This window comes from Plectropomus leopardus, chromosome 10, assembly GCF_026936395.1.
Source record: "Plectropomus leopardus strain MGB_pleo_1.0 chromosome 10, ASM2693639v1, whole genome shotgun sequence".
Lineage (NCBI taxonomy): Eukaryota > Metazoa > Chordata > Actinopteri > Perciformes > Serranidae > Plectropomus > Plectropomus leopardus.
The window spans coordinates 5,884,217-5,902,330 of record NC_142185.1 but is presented as its reverse complement, the minus strand read 5'-3'; the positions used below and the strand labels follow the sequence as shown (position 1 = coordinate 5,902,330).

At 39.4% G+C, this 18,114-nt stretch overlaps 1 protein-coding gene and 1 long non-coding RNA gene across 5 annotated transcripts in view; one reads left to right on the top strand and one right to left on the bottom strand.

The window, feature by feature from the left end:
* LOC148188467 (uncharacterized) overlaps positions 1 to 18,114 on the top strand; it is an 86,900-nt gene that overhangs the window by 42,304 nt on the left and 26,482 nt on the right. Inside the window, exon 2 of the long non-coding RNA XR_015777603.1 lies at positions 4,882 to 4,955. This is a non-coding gene — a long non-coding RNA (uncharacterized LOC148188467). The remainder of the gene's footprint in view (positions 1 to 4,881; positions 4,956 to 18,114) is intronic.
* LOC121949025 (nck-associated protein 5-like) overlaps positions 1 to 18,114 on the bottom strand; it is a 90,776-nt gene that overhangs the window by 51,903 nt on the left and 20,759 nt on the right. For all 4 annotated transcript variants that reach the window (XM_088082926.1, XM_042494610.2, XM_088082925.1 and 1 more), the window contains exons 2-4: positions 15,558 to 15,693; positions 5,727 to 5,817; positions 540 to 701 (exon numbers count right to left, since the gene is read on the bottom strand). In XM_088082926.1, coding sequence (XP_087939052.1) covers positions 540 to 701; positions 5,727 to 5,817; positions 15,558 to 15,586 — 282 coding nt within the window. In that variant the 5' untranslated portion in view covers positions 15,587 to 15,693. The remainder of the gene's footprint in view (positions 1 to 539; positions 702 to 5,726; positions 5,818 to 15,557; positions 15,694 to 18,114) is intronic.

Sequence of the window (18,114 nt, the reverse complement as noted above, 5' to 3'; positions counted from 1 at the left end):
TAAGTTGCTAAAAGTGTCTCTCGTTGCTTTTTAAAAATAACATTGCTGGGAGGCCTTAAAAGCCGCTAAATAGCGATAAAGTCGGCACATAAGTAGTCCTCTCTTCCTGTCACCCTGGGTGACCCTAGATTGTCTTGTTCATTTGGTTTTGGGCGTGGAAATATTGTTCTGTTGCACCGCATCTGTAACAGTGTCCCCTACACTAACAGTAAAAACAGAAAATGACGGAAAATCTCGTCAATGGTGGGGAAAGTTTTAAAAGCAAAACAAAAAACTTGTTGTGATCAGACAGACCATCATGTAACCATTGCAATAACATTCAGTCCTTATAAACAAGGCTTAAAAATACAGCCTTGTGTGCTGTTCTTGAGTTGCCCATTTATGCAAAGTCTCTATAGATATCTAATGAGCTGCATTTAATAGAATGAAACATACTCAATATATCGATCAATCTGATGTTTCAGGAATTGGGAATGGTGGTGGGGAAATGAAGAACAGTTGTGGGAAGGGTAAGAAGTGGACCATGCAATCCACTTTACCTCCAGGGCTCTGAGTCGCTCGAGCAGGGGATTGCTGTCCTTTGAATTTTCCTCCGCCCCTCCACCAGCCTCAGGCGAGCCAGGCATCTCTGCTGATGCCGCTGTGGCTGTGGGACCCTCCAGACTGTCCTGCTGCTTCCACATTTCCTCCAGGAGTTTGTCCTGAAACGCAGAGAGAGCGGATCAAAGATGCATGCCTTAAAGTCACAAAGACATGAAAAATAAATTCTTTATCATAGTGGCAATAAATCTTAAAAAACAACACACTCAGTGCTGCCACTACTTATGCACAGTGGTATGAAACTTTTATTAACTACGGTTTCATTTACACATACTTTTATTAGTAACACTGAATGAAATGAGCCCTGTAAGGTAACAGCAAGTACTGTCCATCTCAACAGAAATCAAAGCCTTACTTTGATCTGTACGGTTGACTAATTTCATCCCTAAAAGTACTCAAGTGCACTTGCCATTTTGGTTCATGTATGTGCAACAGTGCAAAGTGCAAAAGGACTGGGTGAGGTGGGGTATAAATTGTAGAGTGTGCTGATTAATAAATAGTCTATCAGCCAGTCACACTTGTTTTATTGCTCAACAACAAGAATCTGCTCTCCCAGTTAATCTTGCTGTCTGTTTTGTACACAGAGACACAATGTGAACACACACCATCACAAATCTTTAGCCAGAGGCAGATGGTGGGAGATTTTAAGTTAATTTGTACAATGGAATAAATAACAGTAGCGGCTGTAGCAACTCAAATTCAGCTGGCGCAAACCCCAGTTCCAAGTTTTCACAGCAGGCTGGGACTAATCTTTGTTACTGCAGCAACAGAAAGTTTTCTAATCCAGAAGGGAGTTTGCACTGGCCTGGCTGACGTCTTGTTGTCTTTATGAGCAGCTGGAGGTTCAACAAGCCCGTTCTCATTACGAACTTAGGAAATACCGCCGCTTTGAAAGTGCTTTCTGCGTCCGATACCAAAAGGCACCTATTACATCCGCATGATACACCCCTGGTAGGCATAAGTTGAAAACACAGCCCAACAGAACTGGTTGCAATGTTATTATACCCTTCCAAAACCAATGCACTCATTTCCTATAAGTGACCCAACCGGGACACACATGGAGAGCACACATGGGGCCTACTTAGTTTACCCACTTGGGCCCCAGATAAGATGCCCATTTTGGGCCAATACCCACTTAGCATAGCCCATGTGGGGCTCACATACAGGTGTTGGCTGGGTTCATACTTTATTGATACACATCAATTCTTAATATATTTAAAAGGGTTATAATATTAATTTCCTGGTATATCAGCTGATCTTTCTCACTCTTTAATATATACTGCAGTCCTGCTGTTCTCTGCTACAAACCGAGTCAAGGCAAGTTTTCCTTAAAAATGTAGCTTGTATGCCCTCGATATCAAATCTTCCCAATATTCATTAGGATTGATATTTTTCAAGGTATTGTATCAAAGTTATTCCACTATTGTGACCACACTACTTCATACAGCTTTTGAAGGATAAAAGTTTTAACTACTCATTTATTCTTCTTTTTTTGGTATTAGAAAGGAGGCTGTGATGGACGATATAAATGACCTCTGACGTGTGTGGAGGTGTGTGTGATTATTCTGTAACAGCCTGGTGTCATTAGCACATGATTTGATGAAGATAAACACAGTGGATGGTCGTGTTTAATGGCTCTGCGCCCTGGCGCGGCACTTCTCAAATCAAAGGCTGTAGATTTATCAGCGTGTGTGTCCTGCTGCCTTCAGATGGTTCTAAGGATTCAATGAACTGAGGGAGAAGCTCTTCATACAGTATAAAGCAGCTGCAGACAACAGATAGACTCACTCATAATTATTTATAGTTCAGATAAATATTATTTTTGCCTCAGCCACATCCTGAGTTAATTATGATGGCGATATAAAATGCATCTACTGGTTGTAGTGATTAAATAAAATTGTTTAGTCACATTTTAAGCATTATTCAGTTATTGTTGCACAAGTTGTAGTTTGCTTTTGTTGATTAAGTCACCAGTGCCAGCAGAATGATTGTCTTGAGACGTCTCAGGGCAACCATTTTCCACCAAAATACTGACAACTTGCTTCCTGCTGCCTCACTTGAATGAATGTCCAACCTGTTTGCTCCTCTTCTCCCACCTGTGCACCATGTGCTCTGTGCCGGGCAACAAAGTACTACACAGCTGGGCAAAGCCAATTCAGGAAAATAATGAGCACGGCCAGAGCACGGCTTGAAAATTATGGCCCTGAGAGTCTTGCAGCTTTTTCCTTTTTTTCATGAGAAAAACATCAAGAGGTGTTGAGTTTTGTGGACTGTTCACAGAATGATCAGGAATATGGCAAAGTAGAAACATCGCGATTTAGATTAGTATAAAATAACTCTTTTGGTTAAAAATGAGAAACAGAGCAACAGAGTGCTGCACATAGCATGACTCTTTTGTTGTACTGATGGAATTAACGCTACTTTTGTCAAACTATAGATAATTCCACATCCCATTCATACTTTAAAACATCTTTAAAATCTTTTAAAGATAAGATTTCCCTTTCTTGACTCCCTGAAGATAAATTTGTCTTGGACATATGAGAGACACAGGCAAGACGGCCACATACATATACAGTCAGACTTCAATTAACACAGTATCCTCCCTGGGTCCATACATCAGCTCGAGAGAAACATAGACGACAATCTGATCTTTTTTAAATATCTTTTCTTTTTTAAAAAAACCTTATAAAATCAATGAATTCTTTGTCTTCTTTGTGCATCGAGCACTGTGATTGGTTGTTAAACACTATGATATCACTTCTAAAATAAGAAATTACTCTCTCTGTCTTAGCTACACATATTAATAAAACCACCGTGCCACACACATATGCAATAAAACTACAATTAACACACAGTACGCCCCCCCAATCCATACACCCCAAGAAAATTGCACAGTGCCCTGAACCCAGGTGTTGCACAGATGCCCGACCTAAAATAATTACACTAAAGTGATACAAGATTATTGCACAATTATAATATTTTGTTTGTGCCATCAGCCATTTTTCACACTGCCGTTATATCAACGTTTTGAGAGTGTTTTGTCAGTGCCTTCTGAAATCATCCAAAATACTGTATAAGCATTTTTAAAAATCTTGTCCTTTATAATTAAGCTCTGGTAAACTTAAGGTAACTAAAAGCAGACAGGCTGTTGTCAGAAGAAGGACCCCACCTGCTTTCTTCAGATGATCTTGTATTCAACAAAAACACTACATATTCTGTCTTTACTGTCTAGAGAGGACAGTTTTATTTGCAAGAGGACATTTATACAGAAAACATAATAAACTGTAGTTTTAGGTGTTTTTCCTGATGAGAACAGTCTCTTAGGCTCACAAGCTCAGACAAGCTGGGTGTACACTTGGTTCCCAGTGTGAAATGGCAGAGAGACAAAGTGAACAAGTGGCGGGTGAAGAGAGAACCAGAGAGAGATCAATAAATATCAGAAGTTGGTGGGCTGAATGAATGCTGTAACAACAGTGAATGTAGGACTTTCCTCTTACAAGTGGCCAGAGGAAGGACTCCAGGTAGATGCCTGTGCTGCTCTGTAATTCAGCTGTAAAACTCTCAGGTGCAGGAGCATGTGAGGGACTCATAAGATGAGTTCGGGTTTGTAACGTTTTGTAAGGGTGAATCTATTTAAGGGCAGAGAGCAGCAGCATTGAGGCAAAAAAGTAGTGTTCTTGAGCTCATTGGGAGGGAGTCAAATATGATTTCTACATGTCCTTGTGATTATGACTTTGTAATAAATTTATTCAGCTGAAGTCTTGACTTCCCATGTGTCCCTCAAAGGAGCATATCTATGTTTCAGAGTCTGAGTTGGGGTTAGATGTACACGGCTTTCAACATGGAGGTGGCTGAGCCAGTGGCTAGCAGCTAACAGTGCTGACAGCGCAAAGACAGAGGTTGGGTATTGCTGCATTATTAGTTCTAACTGCTGTATGAGCACAATGCAGAGCAGTGGTGATTAGCTAGCCAGTGGGACATGAAGGGAGGGACTCACGTGCACTAACATGCACAAGCAGCTGTCACAACAAAAAACAGAGAAGCTCAGATTACAACACGCACAGATGGAGCGTGGCTTCACTCTCTGCTCAGGGTGCCCTTACTCCACTATATCTTTACATAGAAAGTAGTGGTTTGCTCTTATATTATTGTTCTGACCGTCATTAAGGTAAAGCGGTGAAAATATTGTCAATACAACGTACATTTAAAATGATATCGATTTTAATAGATGGGATTTTTTCCATGTGTCTAAAATACATTTCATTTCTGACCCCTCCACAGCAGTACACAGAACAGCTCCTGTGTCAGACTTCGTCTGATTCTCCAAACTGGGGACGTACCAACAGACATCTACTGTAAGTAATTTACTGTCTATGGATAAGTACCTCATACAACCCCACTTCAGAAAATTTGAACTATCCCAGTAAAATTAATCTAAGAAAAAACTCTTTAAAAAACTTCCTTTTATTCGAGTTAAAAAATGTCATGTCAGTTTCTAACAAATGATTTTTCTTAAATAACAATTAGAGCAATGCTAAGTATGATGAGGTAGGTATCTTAGTCCATTCCTGACATACTTTGATGGCTAACTGTTGATTAATAACAGCTACAGTTTTTGAAACTGTGCATCATATCAGAAGTTAGTTTTTAAAGTCTTCAGAGAATCCATTGCTATGATGTCTTAGATACATATTACAACCTGCACAAAAACATAATCCTGCCGCTCACATCATGATCCTGATGGAGCACATTATAAAAGATTGAGAAAGACTCTAAGGTGAGATCCAAAGTGAGATCAATAGTATGTCTAATGGTAAATCGTCCCAAAGGTTTTCTAAAGGGTTTTATCTGCAATTTGGATGATAGAAAGTGAAAATCGATTGTTCACATATTTTCTTATTACAGTTCTGTATGACATTAGCGAAAAGGTGGTGCTGAAACTATTGTTTCACTTTATCGTATGACCTTTTTGTCACTTCCAAACAAGTTTTTCAACGTCCAGACAAGATTTCACTTCATAGGTAGTGAGAGTAAGAACAACATAAGCATTACATCAATGCCAAAAAGCCAACATGATACCAAAGTATTGAAAGAGATCTAATGGTGACTGGAGGCTCCTCTTGTACCTTGTATGCTTTCATGAGGTCCAGTGGATCCACCTTGGGCCCCTCCAGAGAGTCCTGGTTCTGTAGTAACGTTCGCACCGTCTCCTCCATGCTGCGTTCAAGAAGAGAACAGGCAAAGTGGTCAGAGTAGGCCAGTGGATAGGCAGAGAATCTATGACTTCATAGAAAACCAGACGGATAAAACTTCCAATCAGATTTTGGGGTTAACATTGAAGAAGCTCAACCAATAACTTTAGACCATATACTGTTTACATTAAGATGCATTTTGAAAGCTCAGAATTAACATATGTAAATATTTTAATGGTGTCTATACACCTTTGTTTACATTTGTGTCTCCAACCAAATTTGCCTTCATGTAACAGCATGTGACAAGGTGTAGACTGAATGGTGTAATTACTAGTTTCTGCAGTACAATGTTATTTTTCCAGCTCAGTGAGTACAGTAATGGAGTTGCTAATTGGATGCAAACGTATAGAAAGGAGGCAGTGTGGACCTGATAAACTTGTTGATGGAAGTTCTCATGTTGAAGGGATATTTCCTCCAAAAGAAAAGAAAATGTCACAGCTTTAATCATGTTTACAATGACTAAAAGAGCAGTCGACATCATCAGTATTCAGACTTTTCCATACCTATACCCAATAAAACAATGAGAATTGGTAACAGAAATGAATTTAAGGCTGGTAATGATTTGAAAATGTTGTTAATGAACACATATTGGCTAAATGGTCAAACAAGTCTGCTTGTAAAATACTCATTTACTCATTAGCTGCAACCGCTTATCTTGTCAAGGGTCACAGGGGGCTTGAGTCTATCCCAGGTGACACTTAGAGAGAGCAGTGGTACACTCTGGACAGGTCGCCAGACTATCACAGGTCTAACACATAGAGACAAACATTCACACCTACAGCCGAATTAAGAGTTTGCAATCAACCAGACTTAAATGTCTTTGGACTGTGGGAGGAAGCTGGAGAACCCACAGAAAAACCTACACCAGACAGGTTTCCATTAACCCTCAAACTGTGCAACTTGAAATTGCAAAAAAAACCCCAAAAAAACCACCACCTAATGGAAACATTTCAACTTCGAAAAAACATTCATTGCAAAAGGTTTTTTCACATGTCACATGATGCTATGGGTATGGGCTTGTAAGTAGGGAATGGCTTCCTCGAGCATGATGCAGCAGGCGCTTCAAAAGACGTTATTGCATTGCATAACAGTTGAAAAATTGAGCGAATCATCTGGAAGTTTTGAATCCACAATTCCTCTGTGAAATCGTGGACTATCACTTCCCAGAAATCCCTCATACTTGACTGCTCCAACGTATGAGGGGCTTGCCTTTCATTATTGCTCGCATAACACACCTAAGTTGCCTTCAATTGGAAATAATGACGGCTAGTGTGGTGGCTGCAATAGAAATAAAGTTGCTAATATTTTGAATATCCATCGCCATGCTTCTTGGAATATTATAGCTAGAGTAGAAGTCGCATAGCGTCACTCAGTGGAAATGCAGTCATGTGGCAGTTGTGTTTTATTGACATTTAGAAAATATTGTTTAAGTTTTGCACAAATTTGTAATGGAAACCCGTCTAGTGACACAAGGAAGAACATGCAAACTCACACTCCACACAGAAGGGGCCCCAGTCGGCTGGTGGGTCCGAACCCAAAACCCTCTTGCATTGAGATGAGTGCTAACCACTGCACCACTGTGCTACCCTACTTATAAAATGTTTAAATTAAAAAAACAAATCAAGAAAAGAAAACCTTATACAGTTATTGTAAGCAGAAGTTTATCATTAACAGTTTTATGTTGTTAAACTTTCTCTCTTAGTCTGATTAGTTTAAACTAAATGCCTCCCCAGCCTCAGCTTTCACTGGAGCAGAGGCATAAAACTCATGTAGGCAGTAGATGTTTCAGACGTACTGTAAATAGACGACTATGTGCAGTTTGTCCACAGAAAAGTGCATTGCAGACATCAGAGCTCTGTTTCAAACTTAGTTTTCTTATTTTTCAGCGCACAGAGCTGTTTTGTACAGCTTCACATTGTTTTTATCCATATAATACTTCCACATGTTAATAAGGCTTCAAAGACCTCATAATGCTGCAGCTGACATTTGTTGAAATGTCCTCCACTGTATCAGTGCAGTCTCGCCTTGTGATCTTGTAATTGTTTTCCCTCTGAGCTATGTATGCTTGATGGACACTGACCATGTTCCTCATAATGTTGTACGCAGTGACATTTTGCCCTGTCACTCCCAGAGCAGCTTTCCCCCCTGTCTGATGCGTGTAGGACAGCCATTAACGCTAGCTGCTGACTGTGAGCACACCATTGGCATTCCTGCCCCAAGTTACTGCCACTGACCCGAAACAAACCCACACAAAATGAAATCAGCGGGTGGGGTGGCGATGGGAGGGAGAATACTGGTCGCAAATATTCTTTGAGTTTTAAGTGCAGAAAAAGGCAAACTGAGTTATTTTCGGAGGATCTGAGCAGGCTATAAGAAGGAGAATACAGACACTATCACTGTGAATGTTTATATGATGGTACATGGGAATCATGTCAGTGAAACAGGCAAAAAAAAATCTGTCAGTCAATTAAGACCAAAATGTCAATTAAATGTGTAATTCAGCAGCTCCCAAAAATCTCAAACTAAATGGCTATAATAAATAATTTTACCTTCAATCCCATGACCACTTGTGACGGTCAGTCATAGTGTACCACAGACAACAGTTCCCATTTGCTGTACAGAACTCTCTGGCATATTTCAGTGTAAAAATGTGACCAAAATAGAGCTAAAAGAGAGTGAATGTTACATTACTTTACATTACATTACTAACATTTGCCAGAAACACAATTCCAAATTACTTTTTATGTTCCTCAGTTGCTATGGGTGTGTAAATGGGCACCTGTATCCTTATTTTGTCACACCAACTTCAAGTGGATGATTTTTCTTTTCTTTTTTTTTTCGCCTTGAAACACTTCCAAACAACATATGATGATGCAGGACTGGCTTTTTGCCTTCTGTTCCAGACATTTAATTTTAATTTTGTGTGTCTGCTCTCTTTTTTGATAACTCTTTTACTGTAATTTGGACTGCAGCCGCAACATTCAGAGTTTTCAAGTTTTTACAGGCAGCTGCAGTAGCTGTCAGTGTGGAAGGCAGTTTTCTATGAGCAGAGCACACATTTTAAACATCAGTATAGCAGCTGGTCATGTTAATTTAATTTTGGGAAGCCAATATTGTGATCACGATAAATATTTGATTAGTTGTGCAGCCCCCCAGCCTGTTCTCACAACCAAGTCCACCAACGAACAGAGGCATTTTTTACGCTGGCACAATAGGCGATGGTTGAAGCAGCAGGCAGGCAACAGTCATTGTCTATATTGTCCATACTCTATTGTAAAATGTTGCTGCTTTGTCTTTGGACATCAGCGTCACATACAAACGCACAGAGTTACCCCTACCCGCAGCTCTTTTCAATGTATAAAGAGCAAGAAAGTCCATGTCGGGTTGGGGGGGGGGGGGGTGACTTTTTCTAAACCTCACCATGGATATTTGTTGCCAAAACTTGAGAAAACAAACCAAAAACCAAGTGTTTTGAAAAAAAAGACTGTTGTAATGAACAGAAATGGTACATTTCATGTGAAATGGTATATGTATTTACAGAAGACATCTAACAGGTGTAAAATGACATCTAACATCCAAAACTGAGGCAGTAGAGTGCCTAAAATGTCATATTTTGATGTGCTTGTCCACTGACAAAGCAGCAGCATTATCCATGTTAGCTAAAAGTGGCTAACGTGGTAGTTATGGTCAATGTGTCACTCTGCTCCCATCTGTTGTCCCCCAGTTAAACTGAACTTAATTAAATGCATGATGCCGCCCTCTTTTACCACTAATACTTACTAACGTTTTATTTTTCATGCGAAAAATAAATCAGTGCATCTTCATACTACTCAAGTTACACCTGCCTGCATCCAAAAACCGAAAAATCAACACACTTTCTTGAAAACTCTAAGTAAAGATTATAGAAATCTCTTTTCTGCATTTTTTGGGTTATGTTTCACAGCACCTGAACCTCAACATCACAAAGTGCAACACTGATCATTTTCTCCCAAAGCAAGAGCTGGTCCTCAAAGTTTTGGCTCATCATGCTTGCTCCTCATGAAGTCGCACAAATTCACCTGAGCCCCATCAAAATTCATGTTATTCTGAGCAATTTTTCATTCATTGCCTCCACTTTTTGTCGCACTCAGTCATCAGTCACCCCATGCTGCTTCACTTCTGACTCTCACCGGTGTTGGTCATCTGAAATGAGGCTAACCACACGGCTCCTTGGCTTCCTCAGCCCCGAGTTAGTCACCACTCGGTGTTTCTGATTGGGCACTGAAGGAAAAGTGGGTCTCCCTGTGGACCATGTGGGGAATAATGTGCAGCTGAGTGCTCTCAGAAAGGGCAAAAACACGCTCCCACCCTGTCTGGCTCTGACCTAACAAGGCCTCGTACTCTCCTCGCCATCCAAATCTCATGACTGCATGTCTGTGGTCTGATTGTCCCACTATGTTTAACCTCATTTCAGCAGTGTTGCTGAATGAATGCTGCATTTTTGTTTTGCTCTTAGTTAGTGTGAGAAACTGGATTTGGCAAATGGTTGTATTGTGGTGCTGACCACATTGTGGATTAAAAACTATAAAATTAAATTAAATTTAGAAAAACAAAAACAAAACAACAACTTAAGAGACAGATTCAAAATTGATTTCACAGGCTGAGCTAAACTTCCCACAACTAAAAACCCTTTGAAACCTGAGTAAATAGGCTTGCTTTCTTACAAACACATGGGGAGAAGGCAGTGAGCAACAAAAGAAGAACTAATTTAAAAATTTGCAAGATTCGACAGAGGTATACATAGATTACTTGAAATCTAGTTGTAAGAAAAGTAAATGACCCGAAAAATGTTTTTTTCAAAAACATGGAGAGAAGGCGATGAGCAATGAAAGAAGAAATGACCCCAAAATGACCAATTAATCAAAATTAGTAAAACGCATAAAAAATTACAGTAATTCTGTGTTGTAATCACGATTATCATAAATAACGTTTTTCCCTAGCTTTTCTCTTTTTTCCCTAGACATTTTCCCTATTTGAAAAAAAATCTAGATTTACTAATTTCTTGTAATTTTTGCAACATTTCCTATCAAGTTGCTCATTTCCATTTTCCCCTTTTTTTGAAAGAAATTGCTCAGAGTTCAAAGCTTTAAATAATAGTGAAAGGCTTCTGAAAGCAGCACAGGAAAAGTGATGTTGCTCCAGGTTTTAAAGGATTAAAGAGATTCTTTTATGTAAAATGGTGAAGTTTTTCCTTTAAGACAAGAAGCAGTATATCCAAGACATACATTTACAACAATGGCACACAACACAATAAAACAGGACATGCATGAAAAACTTAACGATCTTGTGTGTAAGATTGAGGGGGATATATTTGCAGAAATGGAATATTATATAATAAGTTTCTTTAGTTCTTGCCCAATGACAGCTGGGATATGCTCCAGGACAAACAGTTACGAACAATGAATGAATGAATAAAAGTTTCTTCAGTGTATAATCAGCTAAAAATAAGAAATCGTGTTTATGTTGAAAACTCTGGTTTAGTTGTGGTTAGGTTTAGGCACAGAAACCACCTCATAATGGTCGTATCATAAAGATCAGATTTAGGCTTAAAATGCCCATGTTTAGTGTCTAAAAAGCTGCTGGAAAACGTAACTGTAAAACATTAATATGATACATATGGAGCTTGCAAATATGGTCTTATTTGCAGAAACAAACAATGCCAACATTTTCTTTAGGCGACTGGGCCGTAGACACACATGTGCAACCATGCATGTGTTTACAGTATTCATATGACATAGATATTTGTCTTCAATGGAAGTGACCCCTAACCAGAGGGGTTTTGCTGCTCTGTGACATTTTGCCACTGGCTGCACTTTTCAAAGCAGGACCCTCAGCTCATCATGTACAACAATGTATGAATGAATGGCCTACTTTCCCCCTTTACTACTGTAATAACGTGACCCCTTTCCCCATCTCACTGAAAACGGAACCACTACCACGCACAAACTGTACGGGGAAGCCCATCACTATTTCGCAGAAAAATTGTGGATCCAAAACTTCCGAATGATCCGCTCAACTTTTGAAGAGTTATACGATGCAGTAACACCTCTTGTAGCACCTGCTGCATCATGTCTGAGGGAGCCAGTTCCCACCGACAAGCTCATAGGCATAGCTGTTTATAAACTGGTTATCTCTGCAGAGTAGGTTAAAGGCAAAAAAAAAGTGTTTCCGTTGCAGTTTTGCGAAATATGGGGTTTTCGAAATTGCATGAAATACCATCTCATGCGAGTCAAAACCTTTTATGAAATAAATGAAAGCTTGTTTGAAATTGACGTGTTTCCATTTGATGAATTTTACATTAACAATTTCAATTTGTGCAATTTGAGGGTTAATGGAGACCCACCTAATGACTTCCAAAATCCCAACCAGTTTTGCTGTTTGTTGGTCTCGAACAGTCGTCTACAACTTGGCAGGCGTCTTTGCATATATAGGTATGCCATCCACCCTCCCTTTGACAAAGTCAGCTCATTTACCATCACTCTAGATTGCGATATGATACGTATGAAATGTACAGATGTAATCTATCTGTGGTTTGCAGAAACGTACAATGTTAAAAAAATTCTGGCGACTTGGCTGTTATGTAACGTACAAAAGGTTGTTTAAAGATTTTTGAATGAAAATATTTAAAAAGTTTTAGATATTTTTTTTTCCTCCTCATAATGATTCAAAAAATCACTTTGTGTGATAAAAAAGACCAGATAAATGAAGAGTGTTTATACAGTCATAAAAACTTGCTGATGTGACATTTGAAAAAAAGAAATGTAGCAAAAAGTAGCATCTTAAATGGTGCGCCAACGAAATGACTCTGAGATGATTTGCTGCTCGTTGCGTGTCTAAAAAAAGGGATTGATCCATAACAACTCAGATATTTCAGACGGAAAATATCTGAAAACTTGGAAGTTGTTGATGTCAAGTTTTAAGTGATAAACTTGCTCAATAAATAAAATATGAGACATAAAGGATCCTCCAGAGCTTCATCATTGCCACTTAAGAGTCCTTTGAGGCCAATGTTTGAAGCCATATCACCAGAAAATGTCATCAGAGGACCGACAGCCAGGGTCGACTCAAAAAGGCTGCTTTGGATGAGACACGCATGTAACATTAAATGAACCTCAAAATACTGAAGAGAATACAGTGGTTGAAAGAAAACAATGTAGTGAAAACCACAATTTGACCATTATATGAAAGGATAGTTATGTTTTTAGTGCTTTACATTGGACTGACACATCACCCTGTGCTAAGAAGAGAAAAACAGTCTGAATTTCTAATATCCCCAAATATCATGCAGAGGTTCAGATCTCTTCTGCATGGCAAGGGTGAATTAACTTACAGTCACAAATCATCAGGCCTAATCTCACAGCTCGCTGAGCATATGCAGATGGGATCGAACTTGGATCATGAGGGGCCGTCAGCAGCCTAACAGTTGGCTGGACATAATGCTTGGTTATTATTTCCCTTTATGGCATGCTGCGAGGAGAGATCAATACATGGAGGCACGGTGGTAGCCTCTCACTGCAGTAGGTTGACACCTCGTATCAAGTTTTAGTGTCGAGTCCTCTAATAAAACGGGGCAGATTTTTTTCTCTCAAAGGCGATCTCTACATAAAGTGGGCTCTCAAGCTAATGAAAATGTTGGATGTCACCACAGAAGCCCAGCAGTTCATCACATTTGGTGTTTGGCCTTTGATGGATGTGTACTATGTATTATGTTTGTCGCTTGGTTGGACGCTTTGTCATTGACTTGTGGCCACTGGCTTTTAATCTACCAAGACTGTGATAGAGGGGAACTTTCTGAAACATTATACCTCACAGAAAAAACTCACGTCACCCTAACTGGCAAGCTGTAGCGCTGCTAGGTGATGGCTTGAGTGGAATGAGGACAACACTCTTTCACAAATCTAATCAAATAAGTAATGAACTATGAAAACATCTTACGTGGACATTTTACAATATCATAATAGGCGCCTACACCACATTAGAATGAGAAATGGTTGTTCATAAAAACGGCTAAATTAAAAATAAGCTACTAACTGGACAAAGAAAAGATCTGGATATAATTAGGTGCTCTCATCTCAACTTGTCAAATACTGCCACTTTGTCATTGGACCTACACGTCAAAATGAAAGGCGCAAGGTACCCTTGCTGGAGTTTATCCTTATCTGCTTTGAGGGTCTGAGGACAAAGGGATGTCATTGTCATATGTTGTAAAGCATATGAAATTGGACTTTATAGATGAAACTGCAATTGAAATTGATTTGAAATTAGTATTTGTACAGTTCTTTGGGGCATGCTTTATGATTGGACCACAGTGGCCTTTGACTTGACTAATCTGCAAACTACTTTAGGTTACCCTTGGTTAAGAAACATGCTATATAAAAAAATGCCTTGCTTTGCCTCCTGTGTCATATGGATCTTGTCCTTCAAAATACACAACAGATTTCACAGGAAATGTACAGATTCTGTTCGTAACATACAGTCTTTTTCAAAATACACTTACAAGAGGGGTAAAACACATAAATACAGGTATATCCTGGAAGTATGGAAGACGTAGACTTCAAAAAATAGATATTTTAGAACAGTCTTCAGTCTTCAAAAAAATCATTAAGACAATTTTAAATTAGTTAGGAAACTAATTACCTAGGGGAAAAAAAGGTTTCATTCCAGGCATTTTGGGGGGCCCAGGTTTATCAGACCCATTTTTCCTCCCACCATGACGCCCCTGCGCCTGTAACATTGACGGACTCATGATGCTCTGTTTTTAATAGGATCAAAATCAATACAGCAGAACCAGTCATTTTTTCTTTTTTATTCCATGATTTCCGGCGTGCCAAAGTTGGCACCTACAACCAGCGGTGTAGCATCGAATTCTGGGCCCTATGCATAAGCTGTCTCTGCGGGACCCCCACCCTTCCTCTCCTAATCCATGTCTCTCTCACGCACCTTATGAATTATTTTTATAGTAATTTTGTTTTCTTTCCCTTTCCTTTCTTTTTTTCTTTGCTGCATTTAGAGAAAAATCCTTGTGCTGGGATGGCCTAAACAATTTTGCACCATTAAGGGGTGAGAGGGGCCTCAGAGAGCTTCTTCTATTTTTTTTTATTCAGTTTAAGTCTTTTAAAATTTTAATTTAATGAATAAAAATGTGCAAAAACAAAAAATCTTTTGTCCCCCTTCCTATTTGGGCCTTGGGTAATCAGTCTCACCCCCCCCCCACCCCCCACTATGGCGCCCCTGCCTACAACAATGCAGTTCGACCACTTTTTCGACTTTCTGTCAGAGATTCTGGTGTGTAATGCTAGTAGAAGCTAATGTAGCCTTGAGCCTCTAGCCTCAAGCAGAGATGAGCAGTGGCCTACAGAAGTCTGGTTCGCTTGCTCCTTTCTTAATCCTCACCTCCAGATTTGTAGTCATCAGACCAAACCAAATGTATCAAACTTTGTGCAGCTCCCTCTGGAGCCACAAGAGGCTTTCTACAACTTTTTTTCCACATGTGCAATAGTACTCCCCAACACCTCAAACACACTTTGATGTGCAAGATTGATTGAGTTCCCCTTTAGGCTCTGAAATATCAGCATTGGTATTTGCCTTTAAAAATCAGGCTCTAGCAGAGCATGTCATTGTATTTGAGTGTGTGCAGCCTGGCTGTTGGTGTGGTGAAGGTGCTACCTGGAGAAGTGCTGCTGCAGTGTCACCATCTGCCGCCCACCCTGCTGAGACTTCGCCCTCTCCCTTCTCTCCACGCCCAGATGTTGTTTGTTCTTCAGTTGGGGATTATTATTATGGATCAGTCGTGGTGGTGTAGCTGTAGGGGAGAGGAGTAAACACAGTTAGTTTGTTGTTAATCTTGCATATGATAATCCCACTGAAGATTTCAAAAGATACAGTACATCTGTTCACTTCCCTTCTCCCTTACTTTAAAAGGACAGTGTGGAAAAGAGCAGGGCCGGTGCACAGCTTCTCTCCTCTCTCCACCGCACACGCTGTAGTTTTGAATTAGCGTCGACATGTATGTTTTCCCCACAGCTGACAGGTTCTGAGTTAGCAAAACAGGGCCTTGGGGTAAAATGTCATTTTAGAACCAAATACCTGAATATCTGAAACATCCAAGAATGTATTCATCCTGCTAGCAAAGGTTCAGGTGTTGTTAATATTATAATGACCATATTACTCATGGCTCATCCTTTGGGTGTTTACCTGTCTGACTATTACTCAACTGAAAACTAGAATTAGCAGCACACTGTTGTACAGCTCTGTGCACCAGTCAAGTTGCACTTTCAGTTTATATACATGTCTGTGAAAACATGGATGCTTCACACACATCTTCCCCCGAGCAGCACATAAGATCTATACACTCAGCACAGTTTAAGGTGGGCACCCAAGATTAGTGTCACCAATTTAGCATTTGACCAAATGTCTCCCTTTCTGTTCCTGAGATTTGACATTGAGTAATGGCCAGAAAAGTGTTTTTGCCAAAAATGATAATGTCACAGTGAAGTTGACTATTGACCTTTTGGATGTAAAATGCTTTCATTTTATCCAATCAGACATTTGTTTGACACTTTGTCATAATTAGTGTATGAATTCTTGAGTAATGGAGTAATTTGTCAGGTCACTGTGACCTTGACGTTTGACCACTAATCAATTCATTCTTAAGTCCAAGTGGGAGTTTGTGCCAAATTTGGGGAAGTTCCTTTCAGGAGATTTCGAGATATCACATTCACGAGAATGAGACAGGTGCAGTTTCACAATTACCTAGACCTTTGATGTATGGCCACCAAAATCTAATCAGTTCATCCTTTAGGCAAAGTGAATGTTTGTGGCAAATTTGAAGAAATTCCCTTATGGTGTTCTAGAGATACTGAGTTCACATGAATGAGACAGACAAGTCTAGTGACCTTGACCTTTGACCTGTGAACACCAAACTGTAGTTTGAGTCCAAGTTGATGTTTGTGCTAAATTTCTAGAAATTAAAATTCTTGTGATATAGCGCTCATGAGAATGGGACAGATGGACAGACGGGCAGCGCAACACAAAAGAAATGTAATGTTTCTGTGGTCTATTTTGCTGACAGTAAATATGAATTGAGAACGCAAAATTTGTGTTGACAAGATGGACTCATTGATCCTGGTAAACCTGCATTAATATACTTGAGAGTTTTCATCTTCTCTCTATGAATTACACTGTGCTTCTAAAATCCTTACATTGCATCAGCTTAATGGAAATTCATATTCTTTAAGTGTCTGTGAAGGAATATGAAGAGGCCAGCAGAAGTGCCAATCAAAATGATAATGGTTTCCAGTCTATTTCAGAAATAATCAGTGAGTTTTTTTTTTCCTCAGCCTGCTCTGGCAGCAGCCTCCAGCCACAGGTTTGTGACTCAGTGAATCAGCTCTTCTACATCATGCAGTGCTGCTTCACAGGAACAAAAGCTGCTGAATTACATGATGGCCTTGAACTAATTCCAAATTTTGTAATTGCAGTATCTTACTCAATTATTCTCTTTTCCCTGTATTTTTTTTTAGTCCTGCTGTTTTTAAATCTTTAATTTTTATCCACACTGTTTTTGGTGTAGACAAATGTGCACAAACAATTTACATGATTTCAATTTCGTGTCAGATTAATTAGAAACATACATCAGCAAGAACTTTAACTTACTATTACCAAAGCCGGGGGTATCTTCTGGGGCTCCGGCCCTGACTGTTGTCCAAAAAGCCCTGAATATTTATGTTTCTAAAACACCTTTAACTTTGTGTCAATCAGATAATTATATATGCCCCTTTTCTTTATCGTACAATGCAGTTTCATAAAGAAATCTAAGGTTCATGAGAAAAAAACATGTTTTTCTGTTGGCCTCATATTCAATTCAGAGTATTGAAGACCACATTTGTAGAGCATGGGTTTAAATGTAGCAGATTTGTAAACTAAACATTTATTGTGGGAACTATTCTTCAGCACAATTTAACAAAAATAAGTTTCAGGATTAGTATGCCACGATGGCAGGATAGAAAATTAGTCATCATCAACATTTGTTTATGGGTGATAAAGACACTTGAAGAGCAGATGCAGAATAGGATGACAGTTCAACAGGATGATTTTTCCACCTTGGCAACTAACATGTTTAAGGTCTGGTGTGTGGGATACAGTGGCATCTAATGGTGAAGTTGCAGATTGCATTTAACAGAAGCTTTCCCCACGTATTAAGGTTGAAGACTTGCAATAGAAT